Source organism: Mytilus californianus, unplaced genomic scaffold (assembly GCF_021869535.1).
Source record: "Mytilus californianus isolate M0D057914Y unplaced genomic scaffold, xbMytCali1.0.p SCAF_5, whole genome shotgun sequence".
NCBI classification, from domain to species: domain Eukaryota; kingdom Metazoa; phylum Mollusca; class Bivalvia; order Mytilida; family Mytilidae; genus Mytilus; species Mytilus californianus.
Window position 1 is genome coordinate 98,611,521 of NW_026262701.1, and position 24,674 is coordinate 98,636,194.

At 31.9% G+C, this 24,674-nt stretch overlaps 1 protein-coding gene across 4 annotated transcripts in view; it reads left to right on the top strand.

Annotated features, from left to right (window-relative positions):
* LOC127700363 (small conductance calcium-activated potassium channel protein 2-like) overlaps positions 1-22,150 on the top strand; it is a 46,394-nt gene extending 24,244 nt beyond the window's left edge. For all 4 annotated transcript variants that reach the window (XM_052203803.1, XM_052203799.1, XM_052203802.1 and 1 more), the window contains exon 3: positions 19,408-22,150. In XM_052203803.1, coding sequence (XP_052059763.1) covers positions 19,408-20,826 — 1,419 coding nt within the window. In that variant the 3' untranslated portion in view covers positions 20,827-22,150. The remainder of the gene's footprint in view (positions 1-19,407) is intronic.
* Positions 22,151-24,674: the final 2,524 nt, after the last annotated feature.

Sequence of the window (24,674 nt, forward strand, 5' to 3'; positions counted from 1 at the left end):
AAGATATTACTAAGGTCCCTTCAGAATACTTCTGTATCGTTGACAAGCACAGAGAATACTAGCCACATGTATTAATTGTTGTTCTGTAAATGCATACATGATATTTTATTATAAACCCCCGCCCCATCTCTCTCTCTCTCTCTCTCTCTTATTTGCTGTGTACTTTTGTTGGGTACTTGTTATTTTATCCTGTGGATTGTTCGTTGCTTCGGAAATCAGTAAATTATCTTGAAAATTAACTTGAATAACCATTTTTCCCATGAAAATAGTCTTTCAAACTTAATAGATGACTTTGAGGGATAGAGACACATCTTTCAATAGTTGATTTTTACCCATCTGTTACACAAGAGTTTTAGTTAGATTCTTCTTGATCAATCTTATGTGCAATATGTTATGAAAATGTGTTTGTATTTGTTTTCCCCCTCTTTTAGGTACTGGGTTATCTGTCCTGTTTTCTGTTTATGATTTTTAAATGTCCCATGGTATCTCCTAATTTCTTTTGCCTTTTTAATTTTCATTCTGTTCAAAGAGTATAATTTGAAGATAGAAATTTCATCTTTTGATGTTTAACTGATCTTTCAGAAATTTAACATAGGGAATAAATCACAAATTAATATAATCAACGTTATGTTAATTAGACGCAAAAGACAATTATGAATGCTGACATCGCTATTTTAAGTGTCCTTCTGGTAAATTGCTGTAATCTAGCAATGTCATTCACTGTAATTTGAAAATGTCATTCACCTGGATGTTGTTGTATTTATATGAATTGATTTACCCTTCCCTGCTGTAAAACTATCGAATTACAGTTGACTGTAATGAATGGTTAACAATTTCCATCTATACTAAACCATACCATATCTCATCGTTAAATAGTCATTTCACATTCAATTAAGTGACCTCGAGAGTATAAACCTTTTATGATAGCCAATTATTAGGGATGTACGGTTCAAGTCAGTAGTTTGATGTCGGCTCTAAACACGTTATCATTGTATATGGTTTATTCAATAATACAAATAAATATTTATTATTGGCAGACAACACAGAAGCAGTCTGGATGTTATCTTTTTCGTCATTGAATTACGTACAAATTTGTTTTACTGCAGCCCACCTTCCAAAGGAATATGATTTAATTACTCTCGCATTTCATCAAACTTTTACGTAATTATTTATGATTTACAAAAACAAGATTCAGAATGTACCAAAACATACCTTTGGAATAGCCTTACCAACCTTGCTGCATTCCGTCTACGCTTAATAATAATATTCTTGATTAATTGGCCACTTGTTTGAGCGTACATTGTTTACCTTAAGAACAAATCGTTCGTTTTTTCCCTTGTCAATCTTACGCATAATACTTTGCTCAACCACATTTAATCATATTTTACGATATGTTCTTGTCACCTTGATCTGGAATTCCTACACATTTTACAGGTTCATTGTTCGCTTCTTAGTGTTTTTGATGATGACGTATGACTCATTCTTTCTTTGAAATATATCTGTTCTGCTCTGCACTCCTTACATATTTTGTCTGTACATTATTTTCTAGATCTTCTCGGTCACTGTTTTTTGTTGCCAAATATATGAAAAATCGACACTTTTCTCATATTTTATGTAGAATTGGCTTTCCACATCTTTTAGTTGGTATATACATATGTTTGCCAGCATCCATGTTGCTTCATCGAGCTAAATTTAAGGGCATACGATACAGTTACAGGGGAGGTAATGACGTTGCTAACGTAAATTTTTAGCGACGTCAAACTGCGACATAACGGGAAAAGTTTGTTCCAATTTTTATGAAGAAATCACCGATGATTTTTTTTTAAATTAGATAAATAAACAGCAAAAAATGCCGTTTTTTTCTAAAATCATGAAAATTTGATAAAAATGAATTATTTCCAAAGAATTGTTGCACAAATAAAGAGCATAATTTTGTAAAGAAGATATTCCAAATCATTTTACAAAAATCCGTATGTGTTTATCTTTTGAAACAAAAAAGTTGTGTCTGTCTAACGGATAGAAATGTTCAAGAAACCGAAATTTTAAGTAAATGTCTGAAATTTCGACCCCATTTATCTCTAAATTTAGCACATGAAGGTATATTTTTTATTACATATTTGAAATGAAAAGGTGAAAAATAGCTTGTATGCAAATTTTCGTAAAACATTTACCGTGGGATCGAAACTGTAATCGTATGCCCTTAAATTGATAACGCTTATTGAATATAGTAAGAACATTGTCAAATATCTTAATCATGAATGTTGTTTCTGATTTCCACGAATTTTTTAATGAATAACCATCTTGACACATGAAGTAGACATAGCGTGTCTTTTAATATTTATCTACATGTCAAAATTAATTTTTTATATAAAATCTGGTGTCTCAGAGACTCGTTAACATCACAGGAAAGAAAATAAGATTCTTTCGATAATAGGTTTAAGTTCCAAGTAAGGAACATTTTTTATAAATTCAATCCGTATGATAAAAGAAAACGGATAATTTTACCACTATTCGTGATCACTATAAACCGATTACACTGACAAAGCCAGAAAAACAGCCGCAGTGAATTCATGTACCACGTGGTACTAGAGAACTTGAAATATGACTTGCTATTCTGACATTTCTCGAAGAAAAAGAAATAGTCAACCTTGTACTTTTATAGTCTGTATGTCGCCCTCTAGATGTCTCATTAAATTCTTATTTGTGTCTTTTGGTTGCTGTCGTATGACACACCCTACATCTCCTTTTACGAAGGCCGTCACGAGTTGGTTGGCCGTTATGAATAACCGTTTCACAGATGATAACGGATAGGTTCCAATTGTCGTAACTGTTTTATGTACTGTTGTTTGTTTGTCTTTTTCTTTTAGCCATGGCGTTGTCATTTTATTTTCGACTTGTGAGTTTGAATGTCCCTTTGGTATCCTTCGCCTCTCTTTTATTCATATTTGCTAAGGACGATTTAAGGGGTCAAGTTCCTAACTCAGTCATATGCCATTTTGTATACTAGTACTGTATATAGTTTGAGATTCATAGCACTCATAGACTTAGAAAGACACAAACATATAATCTGAAAAGAAAACCAGAAAGCATCAAAACAAGAAATGCATATATATGAAAATATCTTTGTTAAATTGTTCAGTATTATATATCGACACGAATAGAACATGTAATGTACTACTAAAAAAGTGTAGCAACACAACTTCTTACTGAAAATAAAGTAAAAAAAAAATCTTTCAAGTTTGTATTTTCTTATAATCTTCAATTTATTTTGTATTCAAAAGTACTACATATATATGTTGGTGAAATTTCAGACAACTACACTGTTCGCAAATTTTGACGGAAGTGGTCAAAATTGAAAGCCACAATTGCATATTTGGGGTTTTAGAAAACCTGGACTGTCATAAACTCTATGTGATCATTAAACTTTGTTTCAAATTCTTGGTTAGAATATAGCATTTTGACGTCGTAGAAAGCTGTATTTATATAAATTGTTTAATCTAAAAATCAAATGATATATTGACGTTCTGCATTTTTTATCAATATATCTGAATGTAAAGAACTTTGTTAGTTGGAATTTTTCTTTCTTTCAAAAGTCTCTGCATGAACTGTAACACATCAGAAATTTAAAACATATCAGTTAGGACAGGAACACAGTGACACACTCTTTTACCATACAAATACTGACAACCTATAAAATAAGTGTCCCAAATTAAAACACTTGTCTTTTAATAGGAATCCCACATAAACTTATTATTTATTCAGCGAAAATTATTTCTACCAAAGAACTGCTTATAAATAATATTGCTTCATGTAAAATTATGTGGAAGCATGTTAGGCCATTATGCCACTTTTCACATGTAAACCTTGTTAGTGATGTCAATTAGAGGTATTCCCGTAACAGTGTGGACAACCGTTAAACTTATGTTGTTAATAATACTGAATCATTTACCTTTAACTTGTTTGTCATCGGCTATCGATAACAATGATTTTACGCTCACTCAATCTGGCAGAGGCCTTCCAGGTGGGATTTAATAGAAACAATCTGGCAGAGGCCTTCCAGGTGGGATTTAAATAGAATAAACAAGTTATGCATGTGCATGAGAGAAAAAAATAACACACACTCACACTCAGAAAAGGAAGAATAGTCGGTGCATAATCATGAATACGTTTCTGCTGCCAAGGGTTTTTCACAAGTATAGTAGTTAGCAGAAAAGTTCCAGTTTCCTATATAAACCAAACTATACATTTCACCTATTTCATAAAGTAAATTCAAATTTCATAAGGCTTAGTCCAAATAGCTTTTTGCTGTCCAATATCTTGCAAGTACGAAAAACTAAAAAGAACGTACGAAAGTACATTTTGTCAATGTTTTGTAATTGCACAACTCTTTATTCTTGATCATTCATTCGTTCTTAAATAAAATTTTAGACAAGATAAAAGTTAAAAGATACTAAGTGAGAAAAAAAATAGATAACCGCAATTGTTAAATCGCTTTGACGTCCGAAAAAGATAATAGCCAGCACATACATTGTAACTTTTAAAGCTATTAAAAAAATGTTTATCAAAACATAACAAACACATCAGTAAAGAATGTTTAAGTATTCAATATTAATCAAAACATAAATTTTATTCCTGTGCTAGTTTTTCGAATTATTTGATTTAGGCGTTGAGAACCTTTGGCGACCCCACAGTTTAAATATAAATAAGAAGATGTGGTATGAGTGCCAATGAGACAACTATCCATCCAAGTCACAATGTGTAAAAAGGAAATAATTATAGGTTAGAGTACGGCCTTCAACACGGAGCCTTGGCTCACACCGAACAGCAAGCTATAAAGGGCCCCAAAAAGACTAGTGAAAAACAATTCAATCAGGAAAACCAACGGTCTAATCTATATAAAAAATGAGAAACATTTATGAACCACACCAACAAACGACAACCACTGAACAACAGGCTCCTGACTTAGGACAGGTTCATAAAAATGTAGCGGGTTTAAACGTTTAAACAGGCGCCAACCTTCACCTTAACTTGAAACAGTGGTATAACATTACAACATAAAAAGACACACAATAAAATACCAATTGAAGTGGCTTAACTCGATCAAAATGACAATACACAAACACAAGTAAATATACACTGAACGAATAAGTTTGATCTATGACACAATATAAATAAAAAAGATGTTTCAATGTCAAAAAGACAACTTTAACTTAGAACAAAATGGCGTTAAATAAAGTAACGTACACAAGTAAATTTAAATATAATAATTTTGTTGTTAGGAGTACAGAAACATTGTTTACAAAATAAATTTGTTATTCATAGTACGAGTACAGAAGTAAATTTTTTTTTGTCATACTAAATACTTATCAAAGGATGGTAAGACGAAATAAAACACAAAATAAGAAATCATTGAATAACAGAAATACATTACAAATAGTGTCAACAGGTCAAATTAACACGAAAGTACGATTTGAGAGTACTCGCAGGTACTGAAAGCTAGTTAAAAGCCAAAAACAATAGATAATAAAAAATCATGTTTCAGAGACTAAAATCAATTAAAACACATCCCAGGCAGGGATTTGGTGTTTTAACGCCATGTACAGTCAAAGAAGACATGACTTGTGCAATACCAAAATAAAACTAACGACAGGCAGTAAGATAGTTAGGATTTAACCTTATAATAAATAAGTATGATGTTATGTATAGATAAGCAATTTCTAAATAGAAAATAAACGTGGATGTGTATATATACATCCCAAAAAACCATTCGAAAAGAATACAAATTTAGTTATGTTTTAATTTGTTGATGACAAAATCGATGTGAGTGCCAAAGAAAACAATATTCAAAGATCTTATTACAACATTAATAAGATAACCTTTACTAATAAGTTAAAATGTCTATAATAAGTACGACGTGATAAGTGGGCGTTACAAACGAACCTTCACCTAACCTGACCCAGTCAATTGATGACTTGAGTGCGTCAAGAAATGGTCTCGTCCACACTGTTATGAAAACGGTAATAAAGCATATCTCACCTTATTTATTACAATCTCCTTTCTAGACATATTTTCGCGTTCTGAGATCTTAAAACATTAGTATAGTCGTCTAGTCTGAAATATTACCGATTGTGTACTGACACCTGTAGTGTCATTTATATCCAAAATATGGATTAGCATTGCGGTTTATACACCGTTACCCTGTCGATGTACACGGCCTTTCGGTCATAACAGTCTCGAGTACTGATATCATACTCGGATTTCAACTAATCAAAGTATGGGATTTGATGTTTCGAGCACAGATTTTGTACTCCGAGTAGTGATTAAAGTTTTATGACCGAATGCCCAGAACTCCCTCTGTTTGGAGTTCATGCAATTCCGTCGTTTTATTGTTTGATATATTTCAAATGAATTACAAGTTAAGAACATCGGTATATTAATGTTGTCTCTTCTTTTTTTCTCAATCAGTGCAATTGTATCAAATACCATCTACGATTACCATACGTAGGTTACCAGCGATTTGGGTATGTGATAATTATAGCTATATCATGCGCAAACTATTACTGGTAGATCTTATTAGTGGTTCAGCAAAATATATCAATAAAAATACTGTGGATTCATTTATTTTCGTGGGTATCAATTTTCGTGGATTGAGGAAAACTTGTATTATCGTGGATATTTGATTTCGTGGATTTGCCAATCTCTGCATACAAAGCCTATAGAAAATTTGTAATTCGTTGAACATTTGAATTCGTGGTTCACTTGTACCCACGAAACCCACGAAAATTGGTATCCAACGAATAATAATGAATCCACAGTAAAGGAAAAACAAATAAATACATTTTTATATATATATATACATATGTATAAATGGTATCTACGGATAATAAGCAGCGCCATCTGATAGGATGATTATATTTGATATTGTTTTGTAATGCATACATATTTTCATAATCCTTTTCAATTATTCCTTTATGTTTGGATATCATTTTGTTCTGGTGTTAATATGGAGAACTTATTAGGTAGCACTTCTCGGATTTCTGCTTTAATTATTTGATAGAGATTAATTGTTGGCTGTGCGTGGGCAAAAAACTGTTTGGCTTCCAACCCCTTAGAATTGAAATATTGTGGAAGTATTAGAATAAAGGTAAGGTTTTGCAAAACAAAGTATAGTAGTGAACATTTAATTGAAAATCAACGTGCTTAAATGAAAAAGGAAGTAGAAGATTTATTTAAATATTATTGTGTTTGCATCATTGTAACTAATACTTCAAGTTACATAAATATATCTGTTAAATAACAAAAATAATAAACACGACACGGGAAAAAATCAGTAGATTTTAATCAAAAATGTATTTAGTAATAAATTAGAAAATTAATAGATCAAACATTAAGCGTAGACTTGAATATAATGTTTATTTTGAATTAAATTTTCAACATATCCATTACCAATATGTATCACTATGAGGTAAAATAAATTTGAAACATAAAGACGAAATGGAATGGGGTGAGTAGACTTAAATGAAAAACAAAACATACTAAAATCAAAGGTGTCAGGCTTATATACAATGCGAAGTTGAAAATTGAAAACCGAAAATTCCGAAAATTTGGGCAAAATACGGCTTATATCATTTTATGCCTTGGAGTTGTCATTAAATTTTGTTTCGTTTTGTCGCTGTCTCATTCCACAAATCCTTTTTTATTTAAGGTATTTTCGTAGTTGTGACTGTTAAATTAGTTTTAGCTGCAACATATCTGGCATGTTTTAGTTAGCTTCATATTGTGGACAGTAACTACTTCTTCATACTAGTATATACATTTTACTTTTTCCTCAAAAATTTTTTTTTAAACAGAAAATTCATGCCGTCATTCCACGTAACAAGCATGTGACAGTGGTAGTGGTATTAAAAATGTTTTACATCCTTCGTGGAAAAGTACGCTTAAAATATAAAAAAAAGACAAAAGAAAAGAGAATCAAAGGGATGAGGTTTTACACAATAATAGGGCACTTTATGATCTTCAACAATGAACAAAACCAATACCGTAAAAAAGCTATAAAAGGCCAAGGTATATAAAATGTGGAACAGTCAAAAAGTTATAAATAAGAACAAATATGACTGACAGCAAACAACCAAAACTACTGAATAAAAGACTCGTGACTTGATAGAAAGAATGTAGCGGGGTCAAACATATGTGTACAAGCGCTCAAACCCTCCCCTTATCTGGGACAAAGACATTACAGCACAACGTAGGAACTATAAAAAGCATTTGTGAAGGGATTGATGCATCAGTCTGGCACGAAGCACAAATGACAAGACAGAAATGACTTAAATTACAAAAGATATATTTTCGGTTTGAAACATTTATTTTGATTTGACATCTTATTTATACCACTCCCTAACATTTTATTAACCCATAACGTATATATATATAGTACATAAATGTCCATATCATGTATGACCAAATAATATAATGTTGTTTACATGAAAGAAGTGGAAATTGATTGTTATATATCAAAGTCTATTAATTGTTATCGTTAACAACCTATATTGTCTCTAGAGACTCCTGAGAACTAACGTATTCAAAAACTAAAACACCTTTTTGTGCAAATGTAGATTAAGCATCTAGTTCATACTGTTTTTATTGATCAGAAGTCTTCTTAGTATAAAAATGTCTTATCACCAAATAAAATCAAATTGATCAACAACTATCTGTAAATTAGCAGGAATCGTCAAGGTTATATGACGAGTACTGCTAGTGTATGCTATTTACAAAGGAACGTCAGATTGTTTCATTGTAAGCAGCATTACTGAATACTTTATTTCGTTAAGTATCGGTATGGAATTAATACGACTTTATATCAATATGGCGTGACTAGTTTTTTTTAACCGTCGATGATTAAATATGGTACTGCTTCATGTGTTGTGCTGTTGAATTATGTTGCTGTTAGATATTTTTTCTATTGGATATTAATATGGCATTGCTAGATATTTTACGCCGTTGGATATCAATATCACGACTAGTAAGTAGAAAATCCTGTATCTATCTGACTATCGAAGATGGCAGAAATGTAATGTAATGTTGTTCATCAGTCCTTTTATTTCCTTTTTTACTTTATTTAACATGGCCAAAACGCCAATGTAAGCTTTTCTTTTGTCTTTGTTTTGTCCAGCATCGTAAATGTTTAAGAAAAATAAATCATTAGAAACTATAACACCAAAATTTGAAACAAATTTACTGCAATTATTCTTATGTTTCATTTTGAAATTACATATAATGTAAAGAAAATAACCTTAAAGGAGCTGCTAAGAAATGCAGGAATCAATAAATTTGTCTTATTTGTTAAAAAATCTTTGTTTTAAATCTAAACATTTTGATAGGAACACATGAGCACAAATATTAAAAAGGTAAAAATTCTTTAAATGTACTATAAAAAAACAGAGGTGCATTCGAAAAGGTGCAAAATCTTCTCTTTACAAGCCATTCTGAACATTATCATAGGTTGCCTTAATACAGAGGAAAATGCCAAGACTTGTTTTTAACCCAACGGCGATTTTCTGTTTGATCAGTAGCATCACTGGTTACAATAGTAAAATTATAGGTACACTTGAAATCATCCAGGCCTTATATTGTTAAACGTCACCATATTTTTTCCCAAATGACATCGTTTTGGTGTACAAAATTATATTGAATGGAAGCGGTGATGCCTACTGTCGTGCGACTTTACATTATATTACAATACATTGCTTTACTGGTGGACGATAAACTAACCAGAGAACCTAAAGTATGAATTTGTTTGAACACTTTCCTAATTATTGAATGTTACAGTGTAGAATACTCTGACTAACCTGTTGAAAATATTGATCTGTGTTGTGCAGCAGCTTTGTACATGTTTTTTTTTAAATCTTTCACCCGAGATAATTTTGCAAAACTTATTTGTTTATTTTCATAGTGGAAAACACGTTGTAGCATGTTTGATTTCCTCTTCAGGTGTGTTTTTTTATGAAAATGTTTTTGTCACTAATATTCATGTCTCTTTATGCTCTTTTTCAAATTATGGTAAAAACAAATAATCTAAGATTAAACTCGTTCTTGAGTTGTACCATGTCATTTGCTCCACCCTATGGTGTTAACGTATCTCAGTTGATAACTCATTATAGGGCTTGTTCACACTGGAAGGGATTCCACGAACAGAGATATACTTTAAACTCAGAATCTCCTCCAGTAAGTTTATATTGAAGCTTTACAGAAATAGTTAAGTAATTCCTTCTGTCATCATCATGAATGGGTTGAACGTTAAGATGGGTACTTTTTAACTCTGTCATAGATCCAACTTATCGCCTAATGTTGTATGACATAACTGGCTTGATCATATCCCTGGCATCGAAAGTTACTACTGGATGATATGACTTTAGAATCATGTCACAGATGAAGTGAATATTTGCACCAAGTCTCATAAATGTGATTATTTTCTTTCCATTTTCTTCTGATTTGATTTTGCAAAACCTTTTTGAATTTAGGGTCCTCAATGCTCATCTTCGAAGTTAATTTGGCCTTTTATAGACGAAACGCACGTCTGGCGTATAAAAATTATAAGCCTGGTATCTTCGATGATTTTTTACAGACTTTTCATCTTTAATAAGTTTTTTTTTTTACCCTTACATCCCAACTCCTTTGTTCTAACAGGGGTGATCTGAGTCGTATTACCCCTACCTTACACCCCAGTTATATTGTTATACTTCATAGTTTCTATTTCTGAACCCAGTGTAAATTGAATAGATCTATTGTTACAAATAACAATGGATTTTGACCACAGGGTGTGACGAGCGGGGTTTCTGGAAACCCCTGCTTCTACATCCCGAAAACACAGTCCATTGTTATTCACAACAATAGAAATTGATTTTTTTTTAAAAACCATGAACATAATAAATTACTAATAATGTTCACTACAAGTCGTTTTAAGATATTAGGAAATTCAAATAGCGAAAAAAGCATCTATTTTGAATAAAAAAACAAATCCTTTAAATACTCCTTTGCTTGAAGGTAAAATTTTTGATCCCAGTCATATGTCTCTATTCTAAACCATTGATCTAAAAAAACAAACGGAGATTCTAACTCCCGCGTCGTTGGGGTTTCTTATCATCCAGACACATCTATCCCTTAGTGTATAACTATTATAGATCACCCTACCTTGAGTTTCTTTGTTCTGCATGCTTTCTTTTGTTCTGTAACATTTTGGCGGGAATGTCGAACACACAATAAAACTTACTAATATTTATGCGGAATATAGACTAACTTTCAAAATTATATAGCAAAAATCCACTTAATTTCCAGTTTCTAAGCGGGGAATCGAACTCAAGACCTTTAGCATTTGAAGCCACGATTCATACCCCTACAAACTCATTGTTAATTTAACATATTTAAACGTTGTATCCGGGGCTCATAAAGGGTATATACTATATAGTAATATATAAAGTATATTATAACAATTGTATGGCATTCTGAACTAGATGTTATAAAGCATAAATGTTTTTTCATATAGTCTAGAAAAGTTGGGATGTAAAATAGTTATCCCACTCGGACTTTAGATCTTACACTGACACACCGCGTCCTCATGGGATAACTATTTCAGACATAGATGTCCTTAGCCAGATTTGGCACAACTTTCCAGATTTTTTAATTTTCATTGCTTTTCAACTTAGCAATTGAATCGGTCTTCAAGTGTTTTGATTTGGGCGCTATTGTAGAAACGCGCATTTGGCCCAAGTCAGGAGCCTGTAATTCAGTGGTTGTCGTTTGTTTATGTGTTACATATTTGTTTTTCGTTCATTTTTTGTACATAAATCAGGCCGTTTGTTTTCTCGTTTGAATTGTTTTACTTTGTCATTTCGGGCCTTTTATAGCTGACTGTGCGGTATGGGCTTTGCTCATTGTTGAAGGCTGTATGGTGACCTATAGTTGTTAATTTCTGTGTCATTTGGTCTCTTGTGGAGAGTTGTCTCATTGGCAATTATACCACATCTTCTTTTTTATATTAGTTATAAGCCTGGTATCTGATGAGTTTTAATTTTATTTTTTTATTCCAGAACTAGACTTATATTAACTAAGTAAGCATCTATATACTAAGATACCTTTTTTTGTACGGGATATGATTGTTGCACCTAGTACATTTTGTTATATGTGCTGAAAGTAAATTTGTTAAAAAATTAAACGTATTTACAACATTGAAAATACAATATTTATAAAAGCTTTTTACATCTATAACAAAATACACGTAGAGCAAGTAGTTTTTATGAGTTTCTATGCATTTACATTTTAAGTAATTTACCTATATGGTACACTAAAGTATTCGGAAACGGTATCTTATATAAAAAGAACGAAATATTGATTCCAAACTATGCCTTTAAAGAAATATAAATTTTTAAATTCGATATCACCAAACAAAAGTAATATGTTGAAGATTACATTCATGTGATTTTGATCTCATATTAAGAGCTTTGCGTTAGTAGCAAATCTTGTGGTAAAAGATGAAATGTTTACTATTTATGGTAAATAAAGCAAAAAATAGATTTTGTTTGACGCATAATTTTTCTGATAATAGGTTTATGCAGCTTTATATTACGTTGACATCGCCCATCAATAGTTATTTATTATATATATAATAAGTAGTTGCTTTGCTTCGGTGTAAAAAGTTAAATCACAAAAATACTGAACTCCTAGGAAAATTCGTTATTTTTTTATTCCAGAACTAGACTTATATTAACTAAGTAAGCATCTATATACTAAGATACCTTTTTTTTGTACGGGATATGATTGTTGCACCTAGTATATTTTGTTATATGTGCTGAAAGAAAATTTGTTAAAAAATTAAACGTATTTACAACATTGAAAATACAATATTTATAAAAGCTTTTTACATCTATAACAAAATACACGTAGAGCAAGTAGTTTTTATGAGTTTCTATGCATTTACATTTGACAAATACTAAGTAATTTACCTATATGGTACACTAAGGTATTCGGAAACGGTATCTTATATAAAAAGAACGAAATATTGATTCCAAACTATGCCTTTAAAGAAATATAAATTTTTAAATTCGATATCACCAAACAAAAGTAATATGTTGAAGATTACATTCATGTGATTTTGATCTCATATTAGGAGTTTTGCGTTAGTAGCAAATCTTGTGGTAAAAGATGAAATGTTTACTATTTATGGTAAATAAAGCAAAAAATAGATTTTGTTTGACGCATAATTTTTCTGATAATAGGTTTATGCAGCTTTATATTACGTTGACATCGCCCATCAATAGTTATTTATTATATATATAATAAGTAGTTGCTTTGCTTCGGTGTAAAAAGTTAAATCACAAAAATACTGAACTCCGAGGAAAATTCGAAACGGAAAGTCCCTAATCAAATGGCAAAATCAAGAGCACAAACACATCAAACGAATGGACAACAACTGTCATATTCCTGACTTGGTACAGGCATTTTCTTATGTAGAAAATGGTGGATTGAACCTGGTTTTATAGCGCTAAACCTCTCACTTGTATGACAGTCGCATCAAATTCCATTATATTGACAACGATGCGTGAATAAAACAAACAGACATAATAGGTAATACAGTACTAGATTTTCTCGTGTATATGGCAAATGATTGTGAATACTATAGTTTTATGCAAGATATCAATGGCTCATGTACAACATTAAATTTGTCGGAATATCTTCATTACCTCCTAATTTTACGTATGCATCTATTTGGTTTCTAAACTTGTCATATTCAAGCTGGTATTTGATGTGTAATTGCTAAAAATATTGGAAAGTATTACATACAACAAAGATGTTACATTTAATCAATTGTGCCGAGAAAACAGTAAGAATAACTAGAAGAATTAATTTTGAACTGACATGCATCATTGGTAAATAGAGCGTAAAAGGTAAATCATTCTTGTCGTTCTATGTAAAGCTTGTAAATAAATCTGAATATTTGTGAAGCAAAACATTTGTAATGTGTTCATGGAACGGAGGCTGAGTTCTGGTATGTGTGCTAGAGATCTTGAGTTTTTTTAATCATGTTGGAGACTGGCATAATACAAAAATCTGCACGTTGTCCATGGTAAAATTTAACAAATTTATACACTAAATCTACCAATGCACCAAATTATTTTTCTCCACAAACAAATCCAATATTTCGATAAATCTCATGCTAATTACATTTATGTAATACTAACACACCCACATGTGAATAAAAACAAATACTCTGATGTATACCACAAGGGATGTGGAAATGGATTATTCGTATTAAATTAGAATAATTAGTAGTGGTGACAAACACTGTTGTTTTTAGGGATTCATAATTAAAACTATTCAATCAGCTGTATACACAAGATATATATTAAACCATTTAGATCATATTGTTTTCTATCGAACTCCATGTTTTTTGCAATGTAAAACTTTCCAATCGCTAAATAAAATCAAATTGAATAAAAGCTAACAAACTTAAGATTATTTGCTTAGTTAATTATAAGGACATGATATTGACGTAGTAACAAAATACTTTTTTTCTGTGAAGACAAGGCTGTAACAAATCTGTTTATATCCAAGGGCATACGATACAGGTACAGGGGAGATAATGACGTCGCTATCGTAAAAATGTTATTTTTTCTCGACGTCAAACTGTGATACATTGGGAAAGCATGTATTTTTCGACCCATTTTAATCATTTGCTTAGAGGAGTACATGGATTTTTAAATGACATTTGGCCTGATTATGTATGAAGATTATGTGTACCAATTTTTGTGAATAAATCACCGATGGAAATTTACCACAAAATATGCCGTTTTTTATCTAAAATTGTGAAAAGTTAATAAAAATGAACTATTCCCAAAGAATTGTTACACAAATTTATAATATATTTATGTGAATAAGATATTCCAAATGTTGTTTTTTTTCAAATCTTTTTGCTTTTATCTTTTGAAACAAAAACGGTAGGTATGCCTATCCAATGAATAGAAATATCCGAGAAACCGAAATTTTGAGTTAATGTCTAAAATTTCGAACCCATTTATCTCTGAAAGTAGCACATGTGGGTGCATTTTTTATTATAAATTAGAATTGACTAGGTGATAAATAGCTTATATGCAAATTTTCGTAGAAAAATCACTGGGGGGTCAAAACTTTATCATATGCCCTTTATAGAACATTTCAGTTAAAAAAAAAACATTTGTTTTAGTGTAACTTACAAAAAGAAACCAAATTTTTCATAGGAGCATATTCATGTAAAATTTTGCTTCTATATATTGAAATGATAAGCCATCTAGAAATTGACTACGTGGGTCAACTAAACTTAAAGATTTTAATTTGTCTATTCTGAACTTATGATTTCCTTGATAGAAGGATGTTATTGAATCAATGGCTCCAACTGGTAAAGTTGGGGTCATTCACTCGAAAGTTTTACGGACGTCATCTATCATTTGGTAAACCTTTATGGGATCTCTGTGTCACATATGACTACAGGCTGATCCACTGGTCACAGGAATCCCGTCATCTTGTTCTTGATTGTGGCGTCACCGAATGCGATTTTTCACTGAAGTATTAGTTGCATTAAGTAACAGGACGTGTCAGTTTTTATTGACGGGTGCTAGAAGTGGCGCAGCAACTACTTACTCTCGAAACATCTCTGGCTTTAGGTTGAGTTCGGGTTGCCCATTCTTACGTTTTCTGTGTATTGTTGTGTTGAATGTTATTTGTCTTTTTGCATTTTTTTATCTACTTATACTGAAATTACATAAGTTTCAGATAAGTTGAATTTTAAATGTCATGATTGATATCCCAGCGAATGTTAATTTCATGTATCAAATATTATTACATCATAACATACAGATCGTTTTCCCTGCCTGTTCCGTCAATCGTAAGATTGTGTTCTTGTGCATTTTTGATTAGCGTCTCTTTTCTTGACTATCTTTCATCTCATTTGCTCTAACTCGGTATAGTGGCGTATTCAAATGAAACCGATCTTCGTTAAATATTCGAGCATTAACCACGAGAGGTTTAGCTAGCTATAAATCCATGTTTAATCCACCATTTTTTACATGGTGAGATGGTGAGATGCAAGTGCCGAGTCGGGAATGTGACAGTTATTTTCCAATCGTTTGATGTGTTTCAGCTTTTGATTTTGCCATTTGATAAAGGACTTTCCGTATGAATTTTCTTGGAGTTCGGTATTTTTGTTATTTTACTTTTTCTTGAGTGGTTAGGTCAGTAAAGATCGCCAAGACATAAGTATAATCGTTTGCACTATGTTTTCAGTTAGCATCATCTCTACGATGATTAACTGAGGTGTGAACGTTTTTGTGTCTCTGCTTACTGTCGAACTATTGTGCGCATGCATTCCTCATCATCCATATGGATTGCAAAATAAATTTAATTCTTTACTTTCTACTTTAATATTGAAGAATCTGTGAATCTGTTTCAGATTGGTGTCATAATGTTAAAATTTCCACCTAGTAAAATCAATATTTTTAATACAAAATGAAGTTAGAATCAAATCTTTAAAACTTCATGGCAATCTACGCTTGTATGGCTGACCATAGTATAAAGGGTTTTTTTTTAATGTTATTATGGTAACCGGCAAATCAATCTTCATGGGATTTAATGGGGTTTTCTATAATTGATGGAATTTCTTAATTGTAAGTGTTATTGGCAGGTGAATAATTACAGGATGATGTATAATAAGTGTTTTTGTTTAGCCCCTTGATTTACGAAATAATAAATTCTTTAATATTTTTAAACTATATAAATCTTTCTCCAATGTATATGATCTGAATCAATCAATGATGTGTTAATATCAAATTTATCTCAAAAGCATCAAACATTTGTTATACTCTGAATGTATATAAAGTACGTTCACCAAAATGTTGTGCATCGTTGTTGAAAAAACTCAATATTGACAACAACTTTGATAAAACATAACTATTGTCATGTAACAAAATAACAAAAAAGAAATCTAAGTGATAAAGGTTCACCAACATTCTGTACATCGTGGTTGAAAAAATTCAATATTGACAACAACTTTGATAAAACATAACTATTATCATGTATCAAAATAACAAAAAAGAAATCCAAGTGATAAAGGTTCACCAAAATGCTGTGCATCGTGGTTGAAAAAATTCAATATTGACAACAACTTTGATAAAACATAACTATTATCATGTAACAACATAACAAAAAAGAAATCTAAGTGATAAAATATTGAATAAAGATATGAATAGATAGTTCATATAAAATGCTTTTAGAAAATAGAAAATAAGGTAACAAAATTTGCTTTCGTGTTCCATAACAGAATAGACAACTTAACTGTTCATTGTTTTATAAGACTGTATAACCTGAGTGCTCTCCCCTTATAGATTCTTTTGGTTTTTATGATTCTTTAACCAATAAAAATGGTTTATACCATTTTATGAAACCTTACCATTTTAATCATTATAATGAAATGTCCCATATATACAATACATTTCTGCATCAAAGTTTGGCAATTTCAGTAAAAATATGGACCGATCTTTTGAATTGATTTGCTATGGCCAAAATGTCGAAACAATCAAAAATCTTTTAGATCGGATTCCTAATGAAAATGAGTTAGAAAAGGTGAAAACGTGTTCATCATTGTCAAAACCTGGCAATGGCAAACAAATTTGTTGTTATCATCTGAAGGGTGGTTGATACATTAATGATAATTTGAGATTTTCAAATTCAAGGACACCACAAGCTAACCTAACCGTACATTCTCTCTTAATACAGAATCACTAGTTGTGTAAACGTACAATTGGTATGTATCTTTTTTTTTATATAGCTCGTCATATAATTACCTTTACGAAGGTACTTTCATATACATGTAAAGTATTGAATAAAAACGAACCTTACTTTGTTCAACCTTTAACGTATAAAACAGTTGAGTTTGAATGTCCCTTTTGGTATCTATTGCCTCTCTTTTGCTGTTGTTCATTCCTTCGTTTTGTTTCATATTGCCATGTTGTTTTTCTGTCATTTTCATATTTACTTGCCAAATTGATGTCTTCTAGAATTTTTTTATATTTCCACAACTATCGAATCTTGCAAAATTTAAACGCGTGACACCGATTCTAATGTACGACATATGTGATCTCAAATATCTTTCTCCAGGTTTTCAGTAGACCAACAATTGGAAAGCAAATACCCAAACATATAATTGGAGGTTGAAACCAAACGGACATAAACAACACCTTATGTCAACTTTGATTGAAGGAGTCATATTCTTAGTTTCGGTACAGTTAAATCATTATATCTAATGGAAAGTAACAGTCAAAACATGGGATTTCAAATAGAATACATTCATATATTCCACATCTTATTAATAATTTGCAAAATATTACATGTAATATATTTTTTTTAAAGATTTACTTTCAAACCTGTGTGCGTATAAGCATCACATAAACTTAAAATAAAATCAGAACATGCCTTTCTTTCATTTCTCGATGTGACAGTTGCTTATACGATACAGTTACAGTGGAGGTAATGCCGTTGCTAACGTAAATTGCTATTTTCGCGACGTCAAACTGTGACATTTCGGGGGGAAATGCATTTTTCGACTGATTTTAATGATTAGATTGAAAACATAGACCCCTCATTTTTATAATGACATTTGATTTGATTATGCATGAAGATTAATTGTACCAATTTTTATGAAAAAAATCACCGATGAAATTTTTTAAAGTTAGATAAATATACAGCAAAAAATGCCGGTTGTTTTTCTGAAATCATGTAACTTTCATGAAAATGAATTATTTCAAAAAAAATTGTTACTCAAATTTAAAGCATACTTATGTAAAGAAGATTTTCCATATATTTTTACAAAGATCCGCTTATGTAAATCTTTTAAAACAAGAAAAGTTAGGTATGTCTATTCAAAGGACAGAAATGTCCAAGAAACCGACGTTTTGAGTAAATGTCTAAAATTCCGTCCCCATTTATCTCTAAAAGTAGCGCATGAAGATATATTTTCATAACATATTTGAATTGACTAGGTGAAAAAAATCTTGTATGCAAATTTTCGTAAACAAAATCACCGTGGGATCAAAACTGTTTCGTATGCCCTTAAGGTCTTCCGCTATAAGCCGAAATGTCGACAACTCTGACATGAGATTTTACATGACCATAAATGAATGCAAGTTAGTGACAATGTATGGCATTGAACCCAAGTGAAATAAAAAAAAATAGCTGTCAACTTTTAAAGAAAATAAGGCGCACGTACACATATAAACTTCCCTTTCCGGGTGGCAAGAAATATGTAATAGTAGCGAGAACATATGAAACAGAAGACTTCAGAATGAATAATTTTAAAAGGATTTTTAATGAATTTCGTTTTAATTTCAGAAATTGTCCAAAGTTTGCACCATAATGGAAAATGCTGGAATACCACTGGTTAAGTCAGATTTTCAGTACACACGTTACGTCAGTACAGATGAACTAGTTGATGTCCAATCTATGAATAGTCTCAATATCATGGATGAAAAGAATAATTTAGGATTTAGACTTCGTCACAGAAAAGAATTGATAAGCCACAGATCAAAAGTAGTCGATGTATCGTTTGTTCTTAGTCTTGTAGGAATAATATGTAACGTGTTCCATTACGAGCTAGTTTTAGGAGATGTTATAATATACGATACTGCAGCATCTACCGTTTTACGGATAGTTACGACTATAACAACATGTTTTCTGGTTATTTCAATCATTATGTACAATTTGATTGGCATAAGACTACAGCTGGTGACAACAGGTCTTGACAACTGGAAGTTAGTCATTAATTCCAAAATTGTTGTCAAAACATTGCTAGAAATCATTATCTGTTCTATACATCCGATTCCATATGGAAATTTCACTACGCCAATGCTAGTATTAAATCCAGATACATTTCTTTATGAAACACATCAAGTACCAATTAATGCAATGTTATCGGTACTTATGTTTCTACGTATTTACATTTTAGGTAGATTTCTGGTTGTACACAGTGATCTATTCAGGGATACTACTGTGCAAAGTTTAGGGACACTAAGTAAGGTCAATATAAATGCAAAATTTGTATTTAAAGCTTTGATGTCAACCATGCCCGGGACCATTCTGACCGGTATATTAGTAACAACGCTAATCGTTAATAGCTGGGGCGTAAGGATATGTGAATATTATTCCTTCGAAAATTCTACTGTAAAATCTCCTGCAGGTAGCTATCTTAGCGCTGTATGGTTAATAGCAGTTACCTTTCTTACATTAGGTTATGGTGATATTGTTCCTTATAGCGTTTGTGGTCGTGTATTTGCAATTACAACCGGAATGATGGGCGTCGGTATAATGGCTCTGTGCGTTGCCGTATTGGCGAAGAAACTTGAACAAACACGTTCCGAGAAATACGTACATACATTTGTCCAGCAGATCCACATGGACAAAATTCGTCGTAATGCTGCAGCTGATGTCGTTAAGCAGTCAATGTTGATATGGCGGCTTCGCAAACTGGGCTATAGGCATACCAGCACCGATGTAATTCGTCATCGCAGGAAATTGATTTCCGCTATTCGCACAATGAATAAGTCCAGTGACGAAAAGTACAGATTGCGCGATAATGTCGTTGGTACTGTAGAAATTGCCAAAGGAGTGACAGAAGTATGTGATATGGTTGAAGTAATTAAAGACAATCAGGACTGCGTCAATAAAAGGCTTGAAAATTTAGAAGCTTCATCCGCCAATATACAAAAACAACTTTATGAAATTCGCAATTTACTCCGAACAAATTTAAGATGATAAGTCCAATCTATTAGACCCTTGAACATTATTTGGCAAACTTCAATAATACAACATTGACATCTGTTCGTCTGAAAAGTGTCGTTAATGTGATTATAATACATGTATTATGCGTGCACTGCAATCAATGGTTTGTCTCCATATGATTTACAGAAAGATTTTCTAATGAAAATGAAACGCACATCAAATTATTCCCAATAATAAGAATGTTAATCTTGTCAGTTTTGTATAACATGTAGGACAAGGGTTAACCTTGTACGCAGAGAGAATAACCCTAGGAACAGTATACTGACTACCAATATATTATTCCCAGGAAAAACCGGATCAAGCAGTGGTTTCAGGATTATTGGCGGTAATGAACAAGATGTTAGTTTGCTGACGGGCATAACTGTGATTGTCACTTCCTGTCATGTGTGTCATCAATTATAGTCGCATATCATGAAATCATCTCATGAATTGTGTTTGGATATTCTTGTGATCGCATATCTCATAAACGAAATCCAAGTTTTTCATGTTACTTAAACGGTTACATATTATTAACCAAATATTCCAACCTCACCTTAGTTTGTTTAATGGAAAGTTCAAATAAGTAAACGTTCTATGTAAATCCCTTATTCATTCCGTAGAATACTAACAGTAGTAATATATATGAACACGATTTGAATATATGTTCACTTTGTACATTTCCAGTTCGTCGTACCAATTTTAGTTCTATAATGGAAGTATCCAGATAAATAGTTGGTGGCTTATCGACTTACGCACACAATCTCAGTGGGACTTCAGCCTATATTAGGTCTGTTAATGTTCATAAAGTAGTGAACAAAAAAGTTTCTTCTCAATTAAATTATGCATACCTTTTATGACAAAATTAGTTATTATTTTATGCAAATTTTGAGTAACCTCTACCATTCCACTATTTTTGTAACTGCAAGCACAAATGAAATTAATTATGGTAGAAAAACTTAGAAACTGGCGCTTGTTGTCTTATTAGTACGCTGTGGACATGGTTTCGACATTTTTAGTTTCTTTTCTATTCAGGCTTTTACTCTGATGTTTTCAATTTCAGTGTTAGCAATCCAGAGTTGTAAAGTTCAAATTAAACCCGCATACGGTAATTTACATTTCCAGTAAAAGTGAAAAATGGCATAAAGATCAGGCTCGATAGCGTTACAGATTTATTTGATTATAAAGAAAAAAATTCAGATCATTTGTATATAAATTAGAAGTTTAGAAAATTGTTGTAAATACAGAACAAATCACTTTCACGGTAATATTACAATGGATACGTTATTGTTACTGTTGAAATTAAATATAATATTCCTTTTTTGTTTGTTATTTGTAAAGTGTTGTCAAGTGCACCAGAAAAGAGGGACGAATGATACCAGAGGGACAGTCAAACTCATAGATCGAAAACAAACTGACAACGCCATGGCCAAAAATAAAAAGACAAACAGACAAATAATAGTACAGATGACACAACATAGAAAAGCAAAGACTAAGGAACACGAACCCCACCAAAAACTGGGGGTGATCTCAGGTGCTCCAGAAGGGTAAGCAGATCCTGCTCCACATGTGGCACCCGTCGTGTTGCTTATGTTATTACAAATCCGGTAAATAGTCTAATTTGGTAAGTCACATTCGTGAAAAGGAAGGGTATTGAAGTTACGACATAAGGAACATATCCGATATCATCTGTGAAACGGTTATTCCATAATGGTCAACCAACTCGTGATGAAAATAGGGTAAATAAACATAGGACGAAATAACAAACATTCACATATCACGATGACAATATTTTTTCTTATGATACCAGCAAAATCAAAATGAAACCGGTTTGCACACAGCACATAAAACAAAATAGAAAATCCCACAATGTGTGCAAAAAGAAAGACAACAGTAGTTTAGCGATTTTTGTACCTCGTAAATCCATTTTATTACACAAACCAAGTGATCACAATTGATGGAATGGCATCAAATCCAAAAGACCTGGTTGCGTCGACAGGGTAAACGTGAATAACATTGAAAAGGGACGTATAGAAGCAGAGTATGCGTAGCTTTTACATAGATTAATGTCTATATTTCTATAAACTTGTGGCATTGAGTCTTTGTCTCATTGGTGTCAACTGAAAAAATATTTCATACATAAGTCATTCGGGTCATGAAATAGAAATTTCTTCGACGAGACAATTACCCCAAAAAATCAATTTATATATTAATTTTCCCCCAAGATTATGTCCGTTTTTAATGACACATATTTATTCAAAATCTTTTGAATTTAATCTTAAAATGATAAATGTTGCCTTTTCATAAAGAAGATTTTTCTAACTTCGAAGTTACCTTTCCTTGAGACATATGCATCTTAACAGTAAATGAAAACAACACATTATCAATTTTATCCGTCCGAACGCTTTTTCTGGATTTACCTTCACCAGGAACGCCCAAAACCCGAAACAAAATGAAAGTCAAGGGTGTATAAATACTTGTGATTATACAGAATATCCAAATCTACAGAAGGTCAACTTATATACTCATACCGCATACATAGCAAGGTATAAAAGGCCCAGATGTTACAAAATGTGAAATAATTCAAACGAGAAAACCAACGGCATGATTTAGATACAAAAAACATAAGCATAGCATAAGCATAAAGCATACAAGATTAATTTAAAGTCGATTGTTCATATAACTATACAACATAAGCTCTATAGAGCTTTTAACCGACATACATATCATAAACACGTGACATAAAACACATAAAACATAAAGCACATCATACATAGCATGAAAATGGTATCAAATCACAGCAAATTGTAGCAAATAATATGCAAATGAAAGCATATAAAAGCAAACATAAAATGCAGACAAACTGACATTCATGCAGTAGCTATTATGCACTTAAAGAATTTTAAGCATTTACAACAGAATTAAAAGGTATGCAAACAAGAATATAAAAGCCAGAGTATATGAGATAAAGAATAGTTCTACACCTCACTAAGGTCTGCACGAGGAACACGAACTGGCCTCCCAATTACCAACCAAACTTTTAAACTGACCCAAAGGCATTTCTTCCCTCGTCTTTTTCGGCAGCTCGTTCCAGAGTTTGACTCCTGCATATCTGAATGTGCAGCCCATGGGTAGTTTTCCTTAGCCCGGGAAGATCAGCTACTAGTATATTGTCATTTCTGAAAGAGTAAGCACAGCTTTTCATATCAATAAGATCATGTAAATACAGTGGACATTTTATTAACATTTTTATAAACCTCTATTTCTAACATTCTAATTCTTCTGATTTTTCAACTTGGTAATTTTAATTTAGTTAAAAGTTGTTGATATGTGCTACAATAATCCTCATAAATAAACAAACGAAAAAAAAAATGATATACAGCAACAAACGACAACCACTAAATTACAGACTCCTCATTTGGGATATTTGGGATAGGCACATACAGAATGTTGCGGGATTAAACATGTTTGCGGGCGTCCAACCCTACAGTGATTTAATTGTTACTTTAAATAAAGATTCCATGTGTGTGAAAAATTTAAAGGTCTTGCAAAATAAGTGTTTCGTGTTCTTAATTTGTAAAGCTACCAACATAGTTACGATCCTTATTTCAAGTTCAATAACATGAGAATAAAACTGTAAACACAAAACAAAAGAATTATGAGGTATGGAGAAATAACATTTATCTAATGCGGAGTATGCCACTAAGCAACTACATTAACATTTACAAGTGACAGAGACGCCTCCAAAATGCCTAACATTTACATTTATACGAAGAAGGATCTACCAACGCAAATAACACGACTAACATTTACTCATTTTGACTTTGAACTCGACATAACATTTA